Source organism: Penicillium nucicola, assembly GCF_028828085.1.
Source record: "Penicillium nucicola strain IBT 29836 chromosome Unknown utg000001l, whole genome shotgun sequence".
NCBI lineage: Eukaryota > Fungi > Ascomycota > Eurotiomycetes > Eurotiales > Aspergillaceae > Penicillium > Penicillium nucicola.
The window spans coordinates 230,464-245,662 of NW_026643125.1; the positions used below are offsets into that span (position 1 = coordinate 230,464).

Below are 15,199 nucleotides of genomic sequence, written 5' to 3' on the forward strand. Positions count from 1 at the left end.
GCTTCGCGTTCCTACACTTGTCGAGCGGCTCGTTTAGTTTGTTAGTGTTTGACGATGTCGCCGACGATGTCATCGACGTGAATTAGTCGGGTGCATTTCCTGTGCCTGTATAGACCGGTGAAATCCCCGTGTGACTCCCTTCTCTTCCTTTCATCCGCCTCTTCTTTCACATCGTAAGAACCTTTCGGATTACCCTCCAGGATGCTGGTCTGGTTCTCGCGCTGCCTGCCAGGGCTGAGCATCCTTGCCTTAATCTTGATGCTGGTATTTGCTTTCTCTGACCTCGTCCAGTCGTCGTTATGGAGGAGCTACTTCCCCCGTCCACCAAGCCTCCCTCCGGGGGACCCTGGAGTGGTCTCAACATTGCACAGACGGTTTTTGTTGTATACATTGTGTTTATTCATACTCAAATGTTTGCATTCACTATTCGTCTTGGGTTGTCACTCTTCAACATTACCAAGGAGACCCGGCAGGCCATCAACAGACGTCTAATTGAGAATGATCCGAAGTCTTCCTTTATGGCCAGTTCAAGGGATCTTGTTAGTCGGTCTCAATCTAAAGGTTTTGATTTAGCCGAGATCGAGGTCGGCATTGCAGAGTTGATCCACGCGATTATTCTTCCCAACTACTGCGAAGACCTTCATACCCTTGAGACGACATTGAAAGTGTTGGCCAGTCATCCCAGAGCAAAGTCCCAATATGAGGTGAGTCAAGCAGACATATTTTTAGTATATCTAAAGCTGATACAATCAGATTTACCTGGCAATGGAGCAAAATGAGAATCTCGCAGTCGAAAAGGCCTCTCGTCTCGTCTCGTCCTTCGAAAATTCCTTCCTGAACATTCAATCGACCTTCCATCCGGCTGGTATACAAGGGGAAATTGCAGGAAAGAGCTCCAATGTGTCATTTGCGGCACGGAAGATCGCCGAGATCTACCGTGAATCTCTACAACTGGAGTCATGCAAGGTGATGGTAACCGTAATGGATGGTAAATAGTCCCTTCCATCTTTGTCAAGTTGGCCATTAACTGTCATTAACTTTCATTTAGCCGACACTCACTTGTCTCGCGACTACTTCACCGAAATTCGCCGACTGCACTACTTACACATGACCGAAGCAGACCGATCAATCTACTGCTGTCCCATAATCTTTGACCGCAACTCGCACGAAAGCCCAATCCTAGTCCGATGTGCAGACCTCCTATGGGGCTTTGCAGGACTGTCTACAATGTACCCTTACACAATCATCGCCATCCCAACATCAGTCTACTCCCTCCCACTCTCGCTAGTCGAAAAGGTTGGTGGTTGGGACAGCGACCCAACGGCAATCGGCGAAGACCTCCATATGCTTCTCAAGTGCTACTTTGAAACAGCCGGTAACCTGATATCACGCGTCGTTTACATTCCAGCAAGCCAATGCAATGTTTCCAGTGATGCAGGTATTGGCTGGCGCCGCACTGTCGACACCTGTATTGCCCGCTACCGTCAGGCCCTGCGACACATGTGGGGTTCTCTTGACTCTGGCTTCGCTGCACGAAGGACGTTTGGATATCTAAGCTTCACCCAGCGCTGCTTACTCCTACGGCCCCGGCATTTCGCGCTGCTCCATCTCCTCTGGGAAGCGCATTTCATGCCCTGTCATCTGACTCTACTCATGTTCTTCTCTGTCTTCTACACCCTGTGGACCCCCGTCGCATCGTTGCATCCTACCCTGGCGTGGGCGTTTTCCTTTACTAATACTCTTCGCACATCGGGATTCCTCGGGATGAATGTGTGTCTGTCCTTGTATGAGCGATGGCATGCCGTCTGCTTGGATAGTCGGATGAAGGATATGCGTGAGGCGAATCTGCCTGATACCGGCTTCTCTCGACGTGTGTGGTATCACCCTCAATGCCTCTGTGAGAGAGTCTGTTTCCCACTTTCGGGTACCATGTTCGGTGCTGTGCCTACCATCCATGCAGTGTTCTCGCATTTCTGGACGGATCGGTTGGTGTATCGGGTGAGCAAGAAGCCGACTTTCAGTGTGGAATTGGGAGCATTTTGATCGGTGCTACTATGTGACTATGTTATGTTGACTGTTATGCTGACTGTGTTCGATACCATACTATTAATAATATTAATATCAGTAACCCTAACCCTATGAATCTCCCTGGAAGTGAAGCTGTTCGCATCGACTTACTCAATCGGAGATCGGAGTGGGGTTGCGTCTGCTCTGACCCCATCGTCTCCAACTTGTTGGGGTAACTGATAAACTTACTTGACATCACTTGGGGCAGGTATTCTTCTTCTCTTCTGTCCTTCACAATTCAGATCGCAACAGACTCATGATGGCTTCTAATCCGCGTGTGTCCGTCATTCAGTGGCAAATCAAGGTGAGCTGCCACAGCAATTGATTTATGCATCGACATTGCTGCACGATACTAACTCAACGATATCACAGCCATTAGACCCGGAATACAACCATGCCAAAGCATGCGAATACATCCGCGAGGCAGCCAACCAAAAGGCCGAGCTGGCCGTTCTTCCAGAGTGAGCAAAGCCAGTATTCTCACCAACACCAAAGAACCAAACTAACAATACCCCAGATACCACCTAAGCGGCTGGGTCCCCGACGACCCTCTCTGGTCAACCCAAGCAGAATTATCCCCGAGATATCTCTCACAATACTGCAACTTAGCAAGAGACCTAGGAATCAGCCTGGTCCCAGGAACAATCATCGAGAAACATCCGGATGAAAACAACACCACGCTGTTCTACAACACAGCCTACTTCATCTCAAACGACGGCTCAATTCTCTCATCCTACCGCAAAAAGAACATCTGGCATCCAGAACGACCACATCTTACCTCTTCAACACACGAGCGACATGTCGCATTCGACACGCCTGTCGGTCGTGCGGGCATGCTTATTTGCTGGGATCTGGCGTTCCCCGAGGCGTTTAGGGAGTTGATAGCCGATGGGGCCAAGATTATAATCATTCCTACTTTCTGTATGTTCATGTCCTTTCTTTGTGAATCTATATATACTTATCAAAAGCCAGGGACACCCCATGACGCATCCCCGGAAGCGCGCAAGTCGAATCCAGACTGTGAAGCCCTCTTCCTTGAAACGACGATTACAGCTCGTTGTTTCGAGAATACTTGTGCAGTGATCTTTGCCAATGCCGCTGGTCCGAAAGAGGATTTCCTTGGATTGTCTCAGATTACACTTCCTATCACTGGGCCTGTTGGGAAAATGGGGGCTGAAGAGGGCGTTCTGGTTAGGGAGTTGGATGTCGGGGTTGTTGAGGCTGCTGAGGCCAATTATAAGGTTAGACAGGATCTGAGGAGGGGGGATTGGTATTATTCGTATCGGCATACTGTTAAGGGAGAGTAGAGAGGACCGAATGTGAATTTGAATCTGAATGTGAATGTGAAAGGTAGTGCACGAATAGTGGCAATTGGGGTAGATGCATGACATACAGGACCGCTAAGCCTATTGGGAGTTGGAGGTATACCATGTTGCCAAGAGCCAAGTCTTGACTATTGGGATCTATAAGATTAATGGTCTCTTTCGAATACAAGTAAAGAGGAAAGGTCTGAATTCTAAAGCTAAGTCATAAAGCAGAGACAATCATTAATTGATACAGTCGTCATCTGAAAATTCATGAAAGTCGAACACAGACAAAACCAACTGAGAAAGGAAAACGGTATAGAGCTCTCAAATTGGGGGCAAAAAGCGAAGAGAAAATGACAAAGCGGCACATAGGAAAAGAAAACAACAAGCCAGACTCCCTGTCTTGCCAGATGTCACTCGGTCTCGAGTCGAATTCGCCGATCATCGAGGTGGCCATGGCCAATTCCAAGCCAGCAATGCACGTTGCTATTCTGGGACATGGCAGGAAGCAAGGTACAAGTATAGTTCGAGATATTCACGTCATGAAATCCACAGACAGCCCAACTCCACCAACGCGATAGCTCAATCATACAGTCGGCCGATGAAAATGGAATGGAATAAAATCAAGTCTTTTTTTCCCTGGATATGGTCCACACTTTACTGGACTTGGCTGACGATCTCGCTGGCGCGACCCAGGCTCTCCACCATTTGTTGGCATTCCTTTCGTCGGCGGACTGTGTAGTCGCTCTCCTTGAGTAGATCGTCGAGCTCGTTGTTGCGGTACATGTTCTCCAAGAGTTCGCGTTGCATTTCGTCCTTGGTGAACTGGACCAGGGTGTACATGACAGCCTTGGGGACCATGTCAATCATGGTACGCTTGACAATGTTGAAGTAGGAGGTGATGAGAAGCTCTGTCTAGGTGTTAGTGATCGGTCATGGGATTACTGTTGGTTTGCGACTTACTAATAACCTCAACCTCGGTGGCTTCACGCTCAGACAAGCTGGCGGAGGCCTTCAGAGTCGGGGGAGGAGCCTCCATCAGGGCCATCTTCTTCTTGTTCTTGGAAGCCCAGAAGCTGCCGAAGAAGCCACTGCCGTTTTGGGCCTCACCGGTAGTGTCCAGGGAGGGACTCTGAGCACGGCCCGGAAGAGGCTTTCCAGTCTTGGGGTCGACCTGGGTAGGCTTGGCAGCCTGCTGGCGCTCGTTGACAAGAGTCATGGCACGGTGACCATTGAGGAAGTCAGGGTGGCCGGTGTTGACGTATGTAGCTTCCATGTTGATCAAATCCTTGACGAGCTTGTTGGTCGGATCCATGCACTTCTTAAAGAATGCGATAACCACAGCGTGGAACTTCTCCTTCAGCATAGGGTAGCGACGGAATAGCTGCTTGGTCAGGAGTTGACTCAAAATACGGACCAACTCGTCAAAGACCAGTGAGATACACTTCAAGCTGGGCTCTTCCAACCGCTTGATCTGTTGCTTGACAATCAGCTCAAAGGCAGTGGTGCCGACGAAGAGTGCCGGAGAGGAACCAGAAGAGTTGTAGAGGATGGTGCGGATGTCAATATCCTTGACAAGGTCGAATGGGTCAACGGCCTTGATACCATTGGAGTAAAGCTCGTGGAACACGAAACTGATACGAGCACCACCAGACAACTCGATGCTAGACAATTCCGTGTTGTTACCCTCCAAAACTGTGCGATACTCGTTGCTGAATTCCGTAATAATGTTCAGGATAATATTGGCGCTGTTGCCGAGCATGGAATCACCGAGTTGCCCAAGTTCCGTGGTATACTTCTGGAGGGAGGAGGAAATGCGGGCCTTGATATCGGGCAGGGTTTGCTTGATGTGCATCATAAGAATCTAGAATGTATGTTAGCCCATGGGTTCACCCTATGATCAGAAACAACCCTACCAGGTTGAGCTTGCGAGCCAGGTACGGCGTACCGCAATAAGAAGCCTTATTCCGATAAGCCTTGTGGTTTTCGAAGAAGTTCTTCTCATTCTCCAAAGCAGCAGCAATGGGCTTCTTGTTCTCAATGTCACGCTGGCCACGGTTGACCACGGGAACGTAACCCAGGCGCAAGGGGATAATTCGTCCAGCGAGAATATCCACCACATCAGTTCCATCGTCCATCAGATCAACCTTACTCAACACACCAATAGTGCGCTGACCCTCCGGATCCACCTCACGCGCCAGCTTGAGACCGTCAGAGTTGGCAAGATCCTGGTTGGCCGATGTGACAGCCAAGATGATTGCGTTGGGCTTGCTGATGTACTTGAGCACCATCTCGCGGATCTGGCGCTCAATATCCTTCGGCTGGTCTCCGACGGGCACCTTGGTCAAACCGGGCAAATCGACGAGGGTCAGGGTGAGGACGTTGGGTGAGTAAATGCGCAGATTGATGGGAGCGGGCGAGATACCGGCGTTCTTGCCGACCTTGGTTTCCGTTTCGCGAACGATCTCTTCCCGAATCTTGTTGAAATCGTAGAACTTCTGGCCCTGGATGTGCAGGAATTCACCATATTCGTCGACATTGGACTCGGAGTCCGTTGTCTCCAACTTGCCGTCGCCGTTTGCCTGAGCAGTGGGGGTCTTGTTGATAAGTTGCAGAATGAGAGGTCTCCGAGTAACGATTCCGGAACCACGAGGCAGGCTATATCGCAAAGTCCACTGTTAGCAATTGTTGACACTGTTGTGCATACCCCGCTACCCGTTGTGTTGACGGTGCCGCGCAAGCTCGACGAAAGGGACCACGTACAAATCCCGACCAACGATGTTCTCTAGCACTGAACTCTTTCCGCTGGATTGCGATCCGACGACGACAATCTGGGGCAAATCGATCGGGTTGTGGACCTGATGCATATATGGAGTCAGCGCACGAGACACCCCTAGAGCCACAATTGGCAGATAGTTCCCGAGTTTATTTATATACTCACACCAACTGTGGAGAAGACATCCTGCAGCTTGTTGACCAGTGAAATCAAGCTGGGGTCATTGACATTTATGCTGCGCACACGGAGATTAGCTTGACCGCATCGGAGAGGGGACAGGGGGTTCGCACGAGTAGCCGGTCGTGGGGCTTGCCATGGCTGGCGGTATCAGTATAGAAACTGCTTTCTAGACAAAAACTTTAAAAGAAAAGAAAGAGAGAAGCGAAAGCGAGAGAAGTTGAGAGTAGCGGAGGAGGTAGGGGAGATTGTTTGGTTGGCCTCGAAGGCGGTGATGTAGTGGCGGCCAGAGCGGTCTCCCTTAGGCTGCAGTGATCTGCAGTGTCTACCTGAGCGAATGAGAGAACTTACAAGTGAACTGATACTGTAATGTTAGGTTGTAATAGTTTAATGGTTATTTGGCTGTCTAGGAAAAGTCACATAGACTTTGACATGAAGGGAAGCAGGGTAGAAAACACTCGAGTTGGACACAATAACTACAGGGGAATGTGCTCGACAAACATCTAAAAATCGGAAAATACATGCTAGGCTAAGATGGCACTTTCACTCGTCCGAGACAGACGCAAATCGCTCCGTCATGGACTGGAGGATCTGCTCGTACTTGGCGGAGATCTCCTTCTCGTCGTGGGGAACCTCAAACTTCATGCTGCGCAGGGCATTCTGGAGATCGGCGGTGGCATCGCGGACCTTGCTCCAGTTCTGACCCTGAGCAACAGCCTTCTGGGCCTCGTTGTGGTAGCCCATGAAAGCCTTCATCATGTACTCGGTCTTCCAGAGAGGGCAGAACTGATCGTAGTCACTGTATCCGTTCTGCTGCAAGAAGTCGTCCTTGACCATGCTGGCCACGTCGAGCGTAATCTTATCGGAGTCACCTAGGGCAGCCTTACCGACCAACTGGACGACCTGGTCCAGCTCTTCGGACTTGGCCAGCAACTCACGAATACCGTCACGCAGGCGAGGGAACTCGGGGTGGTCCTTCTCGTAGTACTTGTCCAAGACAGTGTTATACTTGCTGTAAGAGATAGAGGTGTTGACGGAGGGGAAGTGCTTGCGCTGGGCGAGCTTCTTATCAAGACCCCAGAAGACCTGGACAATACCCAGGGTACTGCTAGTGACGGGATCGGAGAAATCACCACCGGGCGGGCTGACAGCACCGACGATGCTGACACTGCCCACACGCTCGGGGCTACCCAGCGCACTGCTCTTTCCGGCACGCTCGTAGAAGGAGGCCAGCTTGGCACCGAGGTAGGCGGGGAAACCCTGGTCAGCAGGCATCTCACCCAGACGACCAGAAATTTCACGCAGAGCCTCGGCCCATCGGGAACTGGAGTCGGCCATCATAGCCACGTTCTTGCCCTGGTCACGGAAGTATTCGGCGATGGTAATACCGGTATAAATGGAGGCCTCACGGGCAGCGACAGGCATGTTCGAGGTGTTGGCAATCAGGCAGGTACGCTTCATGATGGGCTCCTTGCGGCCCTCGATATCAATGGAAAGCTATAACTGTGGTTAGCAAGTAGAGATTGCAGAGTAAGGAAGAGGACATACTTCGGGGAAATCCATCAAGACTTCGGCCATCTCGTTACCACGCTCGCCACAACCAACGTAGACGATGATATCACTGTTGGAGAACTTGGACACAGACTGGGAAATGACAGTCTTTCCACAACCGAAAGCACCAGGGATACAGACGGTACCACCCTGGACACTGGGGAAGAGAGCATCCAGCACTCTCTGGCCGACGATGAAGGGCGCATCGGCGGATAGCTTGTCGCTAACGGGGCGGGGAACACGAACGGGCCAGGTTTGCATCATACCGTACTCGGTCTTCTTGCCATCGAACTCAACCTCGAGAAGCTTCTCCTCAACGGTGTAGCTGCCTGCGGGGGAAATGCGGGTAATGGTACCCCGTGCACGCGGAGGCAGCAGGATCTTGTGGTCGTTGACCAGACTGTTCTCGAACACGGAACCCCAAATATCTCCACCGGTGATGTGGTCGCCAACCTTGAAGGTGGTAGGCTTGTAGTCCCACTTTCTCTCACGATCCAATGCGTTCACGGAAATACCACGGGGAATGTAGATACCCTTAGACTGGTCGGAGATGGCCTTGAGGGGTCGCTGGATACCATCATAAATCGTTTCCATCAAACCGGGGCCGAGCTCGACAGACAGGGGCTTTCCTGTCCTTGTAACGGGGTCGCCGACGGTCAAACCATCTAATATGCATCGTCTCGGTCAGTCTAGCTCGGGGGGAGTTCGATGACGAAGCCATGGGGAGGAACCTACCTGTTTCTTCGTAAACCTGAATCGTGGCCTTATCGCCTTCAATTCGGATAACTTCACCAACAAGCAAGTCATGACCAACACGACACTAAGCACTTATCAGCATGGAGCAGTCGGGGAGCTGAGGAGCTGAAGCCGGGGGAGGGCAACATACCAACTCGTACATGGCACAGCCGATCATATGCTCGGCCACCACAACGGGTCCGGAGACCGAGAACACCGAACCTTTCTCTTCTGTCTGAGCAGCCATAGTGGAGGAAGCCTGTGGGGGAGGAGTAGAGGATGAGGTGGAGGTTGAGGAGGGCGAGTCTGGAAGCGGTGGCAGCTCGGCGGGCGGTGATGGCGGTGTCAACGTATCTTCTCGGAGTATCAAATCCAGAAATGACGACCGCGCTCTAAGTCGAGGACGTCCCAATCCCAGCATTCGCTTTGGAGGTGTTGGTCGGGTGAGATTGTTATACTTCCCCTGGTCGTGGAGTCTCCTGAGCTCTTCACCCAATCCTTGTCCTCCCCGAGTGAGCCGATCGCTTTGCCCAGCTTTCTTCACTCGGACCTCAATCTGCCTTGGTTCTTCTTTGGTGGCGAGAAGGTTTGTTTTGCATGCTATATGATTTGATGAGCTTCCCAGCTACTGAAAGCTATTACTTATATTGGCACTATGCGTGCAAATGGCTGGCATCTAGCCAGTGTACGATGCAGTCGAGCAGTCCTGTATTTGTCATGCTTGATTGACGTTATGCTGTTTGATTCCATACTAATATCCTACGCTGTTATCCTCCGGCTCAATCTCATCAATTATCCAATATGTCTTCTCAGCTATCATTTCCCACTTCCAAGCTTCTTGGCACTGAAGGTGACGCGCGGCGCCACTCAATAGGAGTCCTGTTCAGCCTCAACAACTGTCTGAACCATACACAACAGGTTGCGGTAGTCAATAGCTTGATGCAGTGCATATTGACTGACCAGCGATGCGGGCGAAGCAGAAGGGAAGAATGCCCGCAACCTGATCTTGCAACCATCTTCAGTCTCTGTAAACTCGTTCATGAGATAGAAGAAGACACTCCCACTGTCAAGTTTGACAATTGAGTAGTCTTTCATTTCATACCGGGGATTATGCAGCGCCGTCAACCACTCCGGGATTATCTCCAGACTCCTCGTGGGATCAACAACCCAAAGTTTTGCCATATGATCTCCAATCATTTGCACCTTGCCCAGAGCTTCATACTCTGTGTTCTTATCTGTCTCACATAGGACTGTATATACCGCCGGGTGTGCTGGGAATACATATCTGAAGGCCATCCAGTCGAGCGGTTGGGTTTTGTACCAGCGACCGGTCATGGATCGAAACTCTCTTGCTGACAGTCCATTTACAGTCATATGGGTCGCACTTTCCGTATATTGGTGGTTTGACGCTGCTAACAGCGATTCGAAGTATTTAGTTCCCTCGTCGATCTGGTCTTGAAGAAGTTCGAGCATATGCTCTTGGAACAATAGATTCCGAAGGTTGGTCAAAGCCCTGTAGCAAGCGACGAGTTCCGTTTCCTTAAAGTGAAATGAGGGAACTTGTATTCCGTTGACTTCGCATTCGATTAAAAGATTGGTCTCCATGGTTGCTTGCGCAGCTTGCGCAAATCAAGTTTTGGAAAGTGTTCTAGATCACGCTCTATTCTGTGGTGGTCTAGTAGGTGATATATTAACTTATATAGTTGTCAGACAAAGAACACGGTTGAAATATTACCACGCGAAGTCCTTTGTTTTCTATGGATAATGCTTTGTGTTAAAAGAGCAGAACAAAGGCTCTTGATCGCCTAGACTGTTGAACCTTAAGAAGTCTGTCCTCCAAATAAACATAGTCTGGGACTAAAAAGCCACGCCTCACAATTTGATACCACTAATAAATGAAAAGCCTCTTAACGCTTTTGACTATTATATTGTACGTCCAATTTTACCCCTCATATTGTATCAAACGTTAGCATTTTAATGAATGGGATGAATTATCAATCAAACATAACGTTCGCTAGTTATTCCAGTTACAATTTTGGGCTTCGCGGGCATTCAGTTTGCAGGTTTACTATGTGGCAGCATAGCAAATCGAGGTATCCCACGTCCTTAGGCTTGATCAGTGAGAATCAATAATACATACAGCGTATTAGTAGCAAGGGTGTGACACTTGGACACTCGAGGTACATGCTTTAGGGGATTGCTTGCAGACTCAGCTAATTCGCGACTGTTCACATGTCATATGTTACGTTCATTGCTACAAAGCCCCCCGCAATCCGATGCCATTAGAAGGGGCGCTAGCAAACGAGGATCTTGAGTGGTTCATCTTGGCTTCACATGGCATCCCCCTCTTCCCCGGACCGTGGACCACGGTAAACGGGTCAGCTGTCATGACTTTGTATGGCAATGGGAAAACTTGTATATTATAGTATCAAACCTGCTTGAATTTACTCTATCTTCTATATCTTCAAGACAGCCATCAAAATGTCACTCAAAAGCCCTAAGAATGGAAATAGCACGCAGTGTCATTACTGGGGATATTCATTCTACTGGACTGACCTCCACTCCTCTGCCGATGAACTCCGTCCGCTGGCCTATACGTGCGATATGCTTGCAGATGACTGCGTAGAGATTTTGAATAAAATTCCGACACATGACGACTTGGACAAGAAGATCTATAAGAAGGATCTATATGGTCTATTGCGGGATCATGCGGATGAAGATCCGAAACTCCAAGAGTTGTGGACGCAAATCAATACCATCCCGGATTGGGTGGACTGGGCGCAAATTCAACGAGGGCAGGATGTCTTCTTTCGATATGGACTTCCGATCCTGAATGTAGTGAGTGGTAACCTACGCTCCAAATGGGACTTGATATGCGATGCTGATACACTTACAGCTCAGTTTTGAAAGCTTACTCGGTGGAATGTAGGATGATAGAATACTCGAACAGCTGACCAAGGTATATATGCTGATGGTCATATCTAGGGGAGCCATTCGAGTCGTTGAAACCCTCACACGCACAGGCGGGTTCGGAGCTAAGGTAGTACGGCGAAGATTACTCGAGACTCTTCAGCATATCCTCCAAGTCAACAGCTCAGTCGAAGGAATGAAACCAGGCGGGGAAGGCCATGTCTCATCTGTTCGAGTCCGATTACTCCATTCATCGGTCCGGATGAGAATACTCAGTCTGGTTGACCAAAAGCCTGAATACTATGATATCGACCGATATGGAACCCCAGTCAACGACCTCGATTGCATCGGTACTATCAACACATTCTGCAGCGCGGTGGTCTGGCTCGGACTGCCCAGGCAGGGGATTTACCTCAGCCAGCAAGAGATCGAGGACTACATTGCACTATGGAGACTGGTGGCTTATTATATGGGTACACCGACGCATCCATTTGAAGATACAGCCAAAGCGCGGGCCATGATGGAATCTTTACTAATTACGGAAATCGATCCTACGGAGGTTGGAAAGGTTCTGGCGAAGAATATTATCATTGGTCTGGAGAACACGGCACCGGCTTATGCATCCAAGGAGTTTATGGAAGCCATGGCACGACTGCTCAATGGGGATCAGCTTTCTGATGAGTTGGAGATTCCGCGCTCAAACTTTTATTATAAGATGTTGATGTGGGGTTATTGTTTCTGGGTCATGGGTGTTTCGTACATCATTCCTAGAATTGCTTGCTTGGATAAGATGATGATTTCGGTAAGACATGATGAAGATCCCAGTCCCACATACTAACAAATCAACTCTCTAGCTCCGTCGAAAGTATTTCTACAAGCTCATTCTCGACGAGAAGATGGGTCTTGGGGAAGAGTCCCGCTTCGAGTTCAAATATGTTCCCACTCTGACTCGCATAACTCGACTTGGAGAGCGGAGGAGTACTAAATTCGAGCGACCCGGTATTGAGAGCTTAGCACGTCTGGGGCTTCTCGCCGCTTTCACTGCAGTGATGACTCTAGCCTTGGGCTTTGTTTTTGCGACGAGAATGATTCCTGCGCATCAGTTGTTCTTGGTTGTTTGAGCATGATTTTATACTGACTGAAATGACCATGTAATTAAGAGGTAAATGTCTCCGTGGATAAATTTGTCTATATCATTATATCATTATATCCTTAACGCAATACAAATATTGTTCAAGTGAATCCGTATTGGCTTTATCAGAATGCCAAAAGCGCCGCATGCTGCCTCATGTGGCCTAGCGTCCCTGCATAACGATGTCAGCCAAGCGAGACTCGTATTGTCCAACCTTTTCTGTAGAGACTCAGGAAGATCTACATTGGACAACACCGCCTCCAAGATCATCGGTCAGAGTCGGCGAATATGGTTCTACGGTCCGAAATTGCACTTTATACTGCGTCACTGCCTCCTGATGGGTCTGACAGGTACCATGAACGGCCAAAGCAAAGCGGTGCATGTGGCTGAATGAAGCATAGCACACGAGCCGAAGCCCCCAGATATAGCTCAGCTTTGATCAACAAACCAATTGCTGTCTCGTTTCCATGGTCTGTTCTCTGGGTTATCCAGGAAACACCAATTAATTCCACTCCTTATAGATGGCCCCCAAACAAGGGCACTGGAAAGGCTTGCATGGCGCAGCCCTGTACAGCGAACGATCAACGTCATGTCTACTTTTGTTGCGTTTCGACTGACGTATAAAATCAGGTCGACATCCATCATGGTCAGCAACTACTGTAACACCCCTCATTAAAGCTTTTTTCTTCGTCTTGAAGCTATCTATTCAAGCAAAATGAAGCTTCCAAATCACACAATTGCCGGCCTCTTCTGTATCCCAGGGGTTCTGGCAAACATTCTAGGGCCGACCTATCCACCTCCCAGAGATTTGTCCAGCAGTAACAGCCGAGTCGCTGCTACCTGGAAGAATCTCACCTCCAACCTCAACGCCTATATCGACGGTCACGCCAATGGAACCAATGGTGTATCTGCGCTGAAGAATCTCACCTTCTCTGCTGGTTTATTTTCCACACTTGACCCCAAGGCCGAGCATTTGCAGTTCCACCATACCGCTAGTGAAGTTGCTAAATTCCCCATCGGAGCCAGAAAGGTTGATGGAGATAGCATTTACAAAGTGGCCAGTGTTTCCAAGCTTTTCACCGTTCTCGCGGGTCTTCTCGAACTAGAGGATAAGGACTGGGAACGTCCACTGACAGACATCTTTCCCTCGCTAGCAGAGCAAGTCCGTGAGAACCGTGACAAGTTCCAGCTTACCCGTGATGTTGAATGGGACAAGATAACACTCAAAGCTATTGCAAGTCAGATGAGTGGTATACCGCACGGTGGAACTACTGAGTTCCTGTATAGCTTTGCAAGCGCAAAGCTATCAGGCTCTCATGATCCCAAGGCCACCGATCCAAGGTTCTATGGCTTACCCCCATTGAACGCCAGTGACTTGTCGCTCTGGCCTCCCTGTATCGGAAACCAAGTCCAAGGGTGCAACCCGGTTCCATGGGATGAGGGATATGCTGCAAGCGCTCCTGTTTTTGTCCCATGGGCTAGTCCGGAGTATGCGAACAGTAACTTCGCCCTGCTGGGTCTCGCGATATCAAACCTTACCGGCAAGACGATGGACGAGTGGTACGGAGAGTCAATCTTCCACCCTCTGAATATGAACTCAACGTTCGCGTCGCCCCCCGACAACTCAACTCTCCGTCATCATGTTACTTCAAAAGCCCTCCAGCCAGAATTTGAGATGGATGGAGGTTCTACGATTCCATCCGGTGGTTTGTTTTCCACAACCAACGATCTCGCCAAGTTCGGCGTCGGCCTTCTCAATTCAACCCTTCTTCCTTCAGAGAAGACGCGCGAATGGATGAAGCCTGTCACTCATACCGCAAGTCTCCGATATTCCGTCGGCAAACCGTGGGAAATCCACCGCTTCGTACACGACAAATCTGGTATCGTCACCGACATATACACCAAGCTTGGAGATTCCGGCTCTTACGGTGGAATTGTGGCCGTCATTCCGGAATTCAATGCCGGCTTTAGTTTTCTCGGGGCCAGCTCTCTAGCCTCTCGCAGTCCTTTGATGCTTCTTGCCATTGATCTGATTACCGATTCTATCATTCCAGCGTTGATGGAACAAGCTGCAGCTGAAGCCAGTCAGAAGTTTGCAGGGACATACAGGGCCCAAAGTCTCAACTCTTCTATCACATTTTCTGTCGTTTCACCTACGCAGTCCGAACCTGGATTGCAAGTCACCTCGTGGATAAGCAATGGCACTGACATCACGCCCCAAATCCAAGCTCTCTTCGGCGGTCACAATGCAAGGCTGGTACCGACCGTTGTGCCTGAGGATGCTACTGGCAAAATTGCTTTCCGATCCTATACTACTCTACCTGTCAAGCCGACTGTTGGTATCGGTGCCTCTTCCAGTCTGTTCTCGTCACTGTATCATGTCAACAACTGGCTTACCCTCGATTCCCTACTTTGGGGTGGACTTGCCACTGATCTCTTCATCTTTGACGTTGAGAAAGATGGAAAGGTTAAAGCTGTGACACCGGCTGCTTACAGAGTGAAGATGAAGAAGAAGTGATCCGGTCCCAATGGGAGAAAAACGAA

General features: G+C 49.6%; 7 protein-coding genes across 7 annotated transcripts; 4 read left to right on the forward strand and 3 right to left on the reverse strand.

Moving 5' to 3' along the window:
• Positions 1-299: 299 nt before the first annotated feature.
• On the forward strand, positions 300-2,043 carry N7511_000094 (glycosyltransferase family 2 protein; the record flags this gene model as incomplete). Its single annotated transcript, XM_057122519.1, has 3 exons — positions 300-704; positions 754-988; positions 1,049-2,043. The coding sequence occupies 3 exons, from the start codon at positions 300-302 to the stop codon at positions 2,041-2,043; spliced, it is 1,635 nt and encodes a 544-aa protein (XP_056988252.1).
• A 283-nt stretch (positions 2,044-2,326) lies between these two features.
• On the forward strand, positions 2,327-3,374 carry N7511_000095 (carbon-nitrogen hydrolase family protein; the record flags this gene model as incomplete). The annotated part of the gene is made up of 4 exons (XM_057122520.1): positions 2,327-2,371; positions 2,440-2,528; positions 2,585-2,988; positions 3,040-3,374. 4 exons carry the CDS (start codon positions 2,327-2,329, stop codon positions 3,372-3,374), a joined length of 873 nt encoding a protein of 290 aa, XP_056988253.1.
• Positions 3,375-4,031: 657 nt separating this feature from the next.
• On the reverse strand, positions 4,032-6,466 carry N7511_000096 (dynamin-like GTPase vpsA; the record flags this gene model as incomplete). The annotated part of the gene is made up of 6 exons (XM_057122521.1): positions 4,032-4,285; positions 4,338-5,238; positions 5,291-6,032; positions 6,138-6,232; positions 6,316-6,385; positions 6,441-6,466. 6 exons carry the CDS (start codon positions 6,464-6,466, stop codon positions 4,032-4,034), a joined length of 2,088 nt encoding a protein of 695 aa, XP_056988254.1.
• A 404-nt stretch (positions 6,467-6,870) lies between these two features.
• Positions 6,871-8,860, reverse strand: N7511_000097 (H(+)-transporting V1 sector ATPase subunit A; the record flags this gene model as incomplete). The annotated part of the gene is made up of 4 exons (XM_057122522.1): positions 6,871-7,824; positions 7,876-8,543; positions 8,614-8,698; positions 8,765-8,860. 4 exons carry the CDS (start codon positions 8,858-8,860, stop codon positions 6,871-6,873), a joined length of 1,803 nt encoding a protein of 600 aa, XP_056988255.1.
• A 620-nt stretch (positions 8,861-9,480) lies between these two features.
• Positions 9,481-10,218, reverse strand: N7511_000098 (uncharacterized protein; the record flags this gene model as incomplete). Its single annotated transcript, XM_057122523.1, has 1 exon — positions 9,481-10,218. The coding sequence occupies one exon, from the start codon at positions 10,216-10,218 to the stop codon at positions 9,481-9,483; it is 738 nt and encodes a 245-aa protein (XP_056988256.1).
• Positions 10,219-11,094: 876 nt separating this feature from the next.
• Positions 11,095-12,644, forward strand: N7511_000099 (oxygenase MpaB family protein; the record flags this gene model as incomplete). The annotated part of the gene is made up of 4 exons (XM_057122524.1): positions 11,095-11,451; positions 11,510-11,538; positions 11,599-12,325; positions 12,378-12,644. The coding sequence occupies 4 exons, from the start codon at positions 11,095-11,097 to the stop codon at positions 12,642-12,644; spliced, it is 1,380 nt and encodes a 459-aa protein (XP_056988257.1).
• Positions 12,645-13,370: 726 nt separating this feature from the next.
• On the forward strand, positions 13,371-15,173 carry N7511_000100 (serine hydrolase domain-containing protein; the record flags this gene model as incomplete). Its single annotated transcript, XM_057122525.1, has 1 exon — positions 13,371-15,173. One exon carries the CDS (start codon positions 13,371-13,373, stop codon positions 15,171-15,173), a length of 1,803 nt encoding a protein of 600 aa, XP_056988258.1.
• Positions 15,174-15,199: the final 26 nt, after the last annotated feature.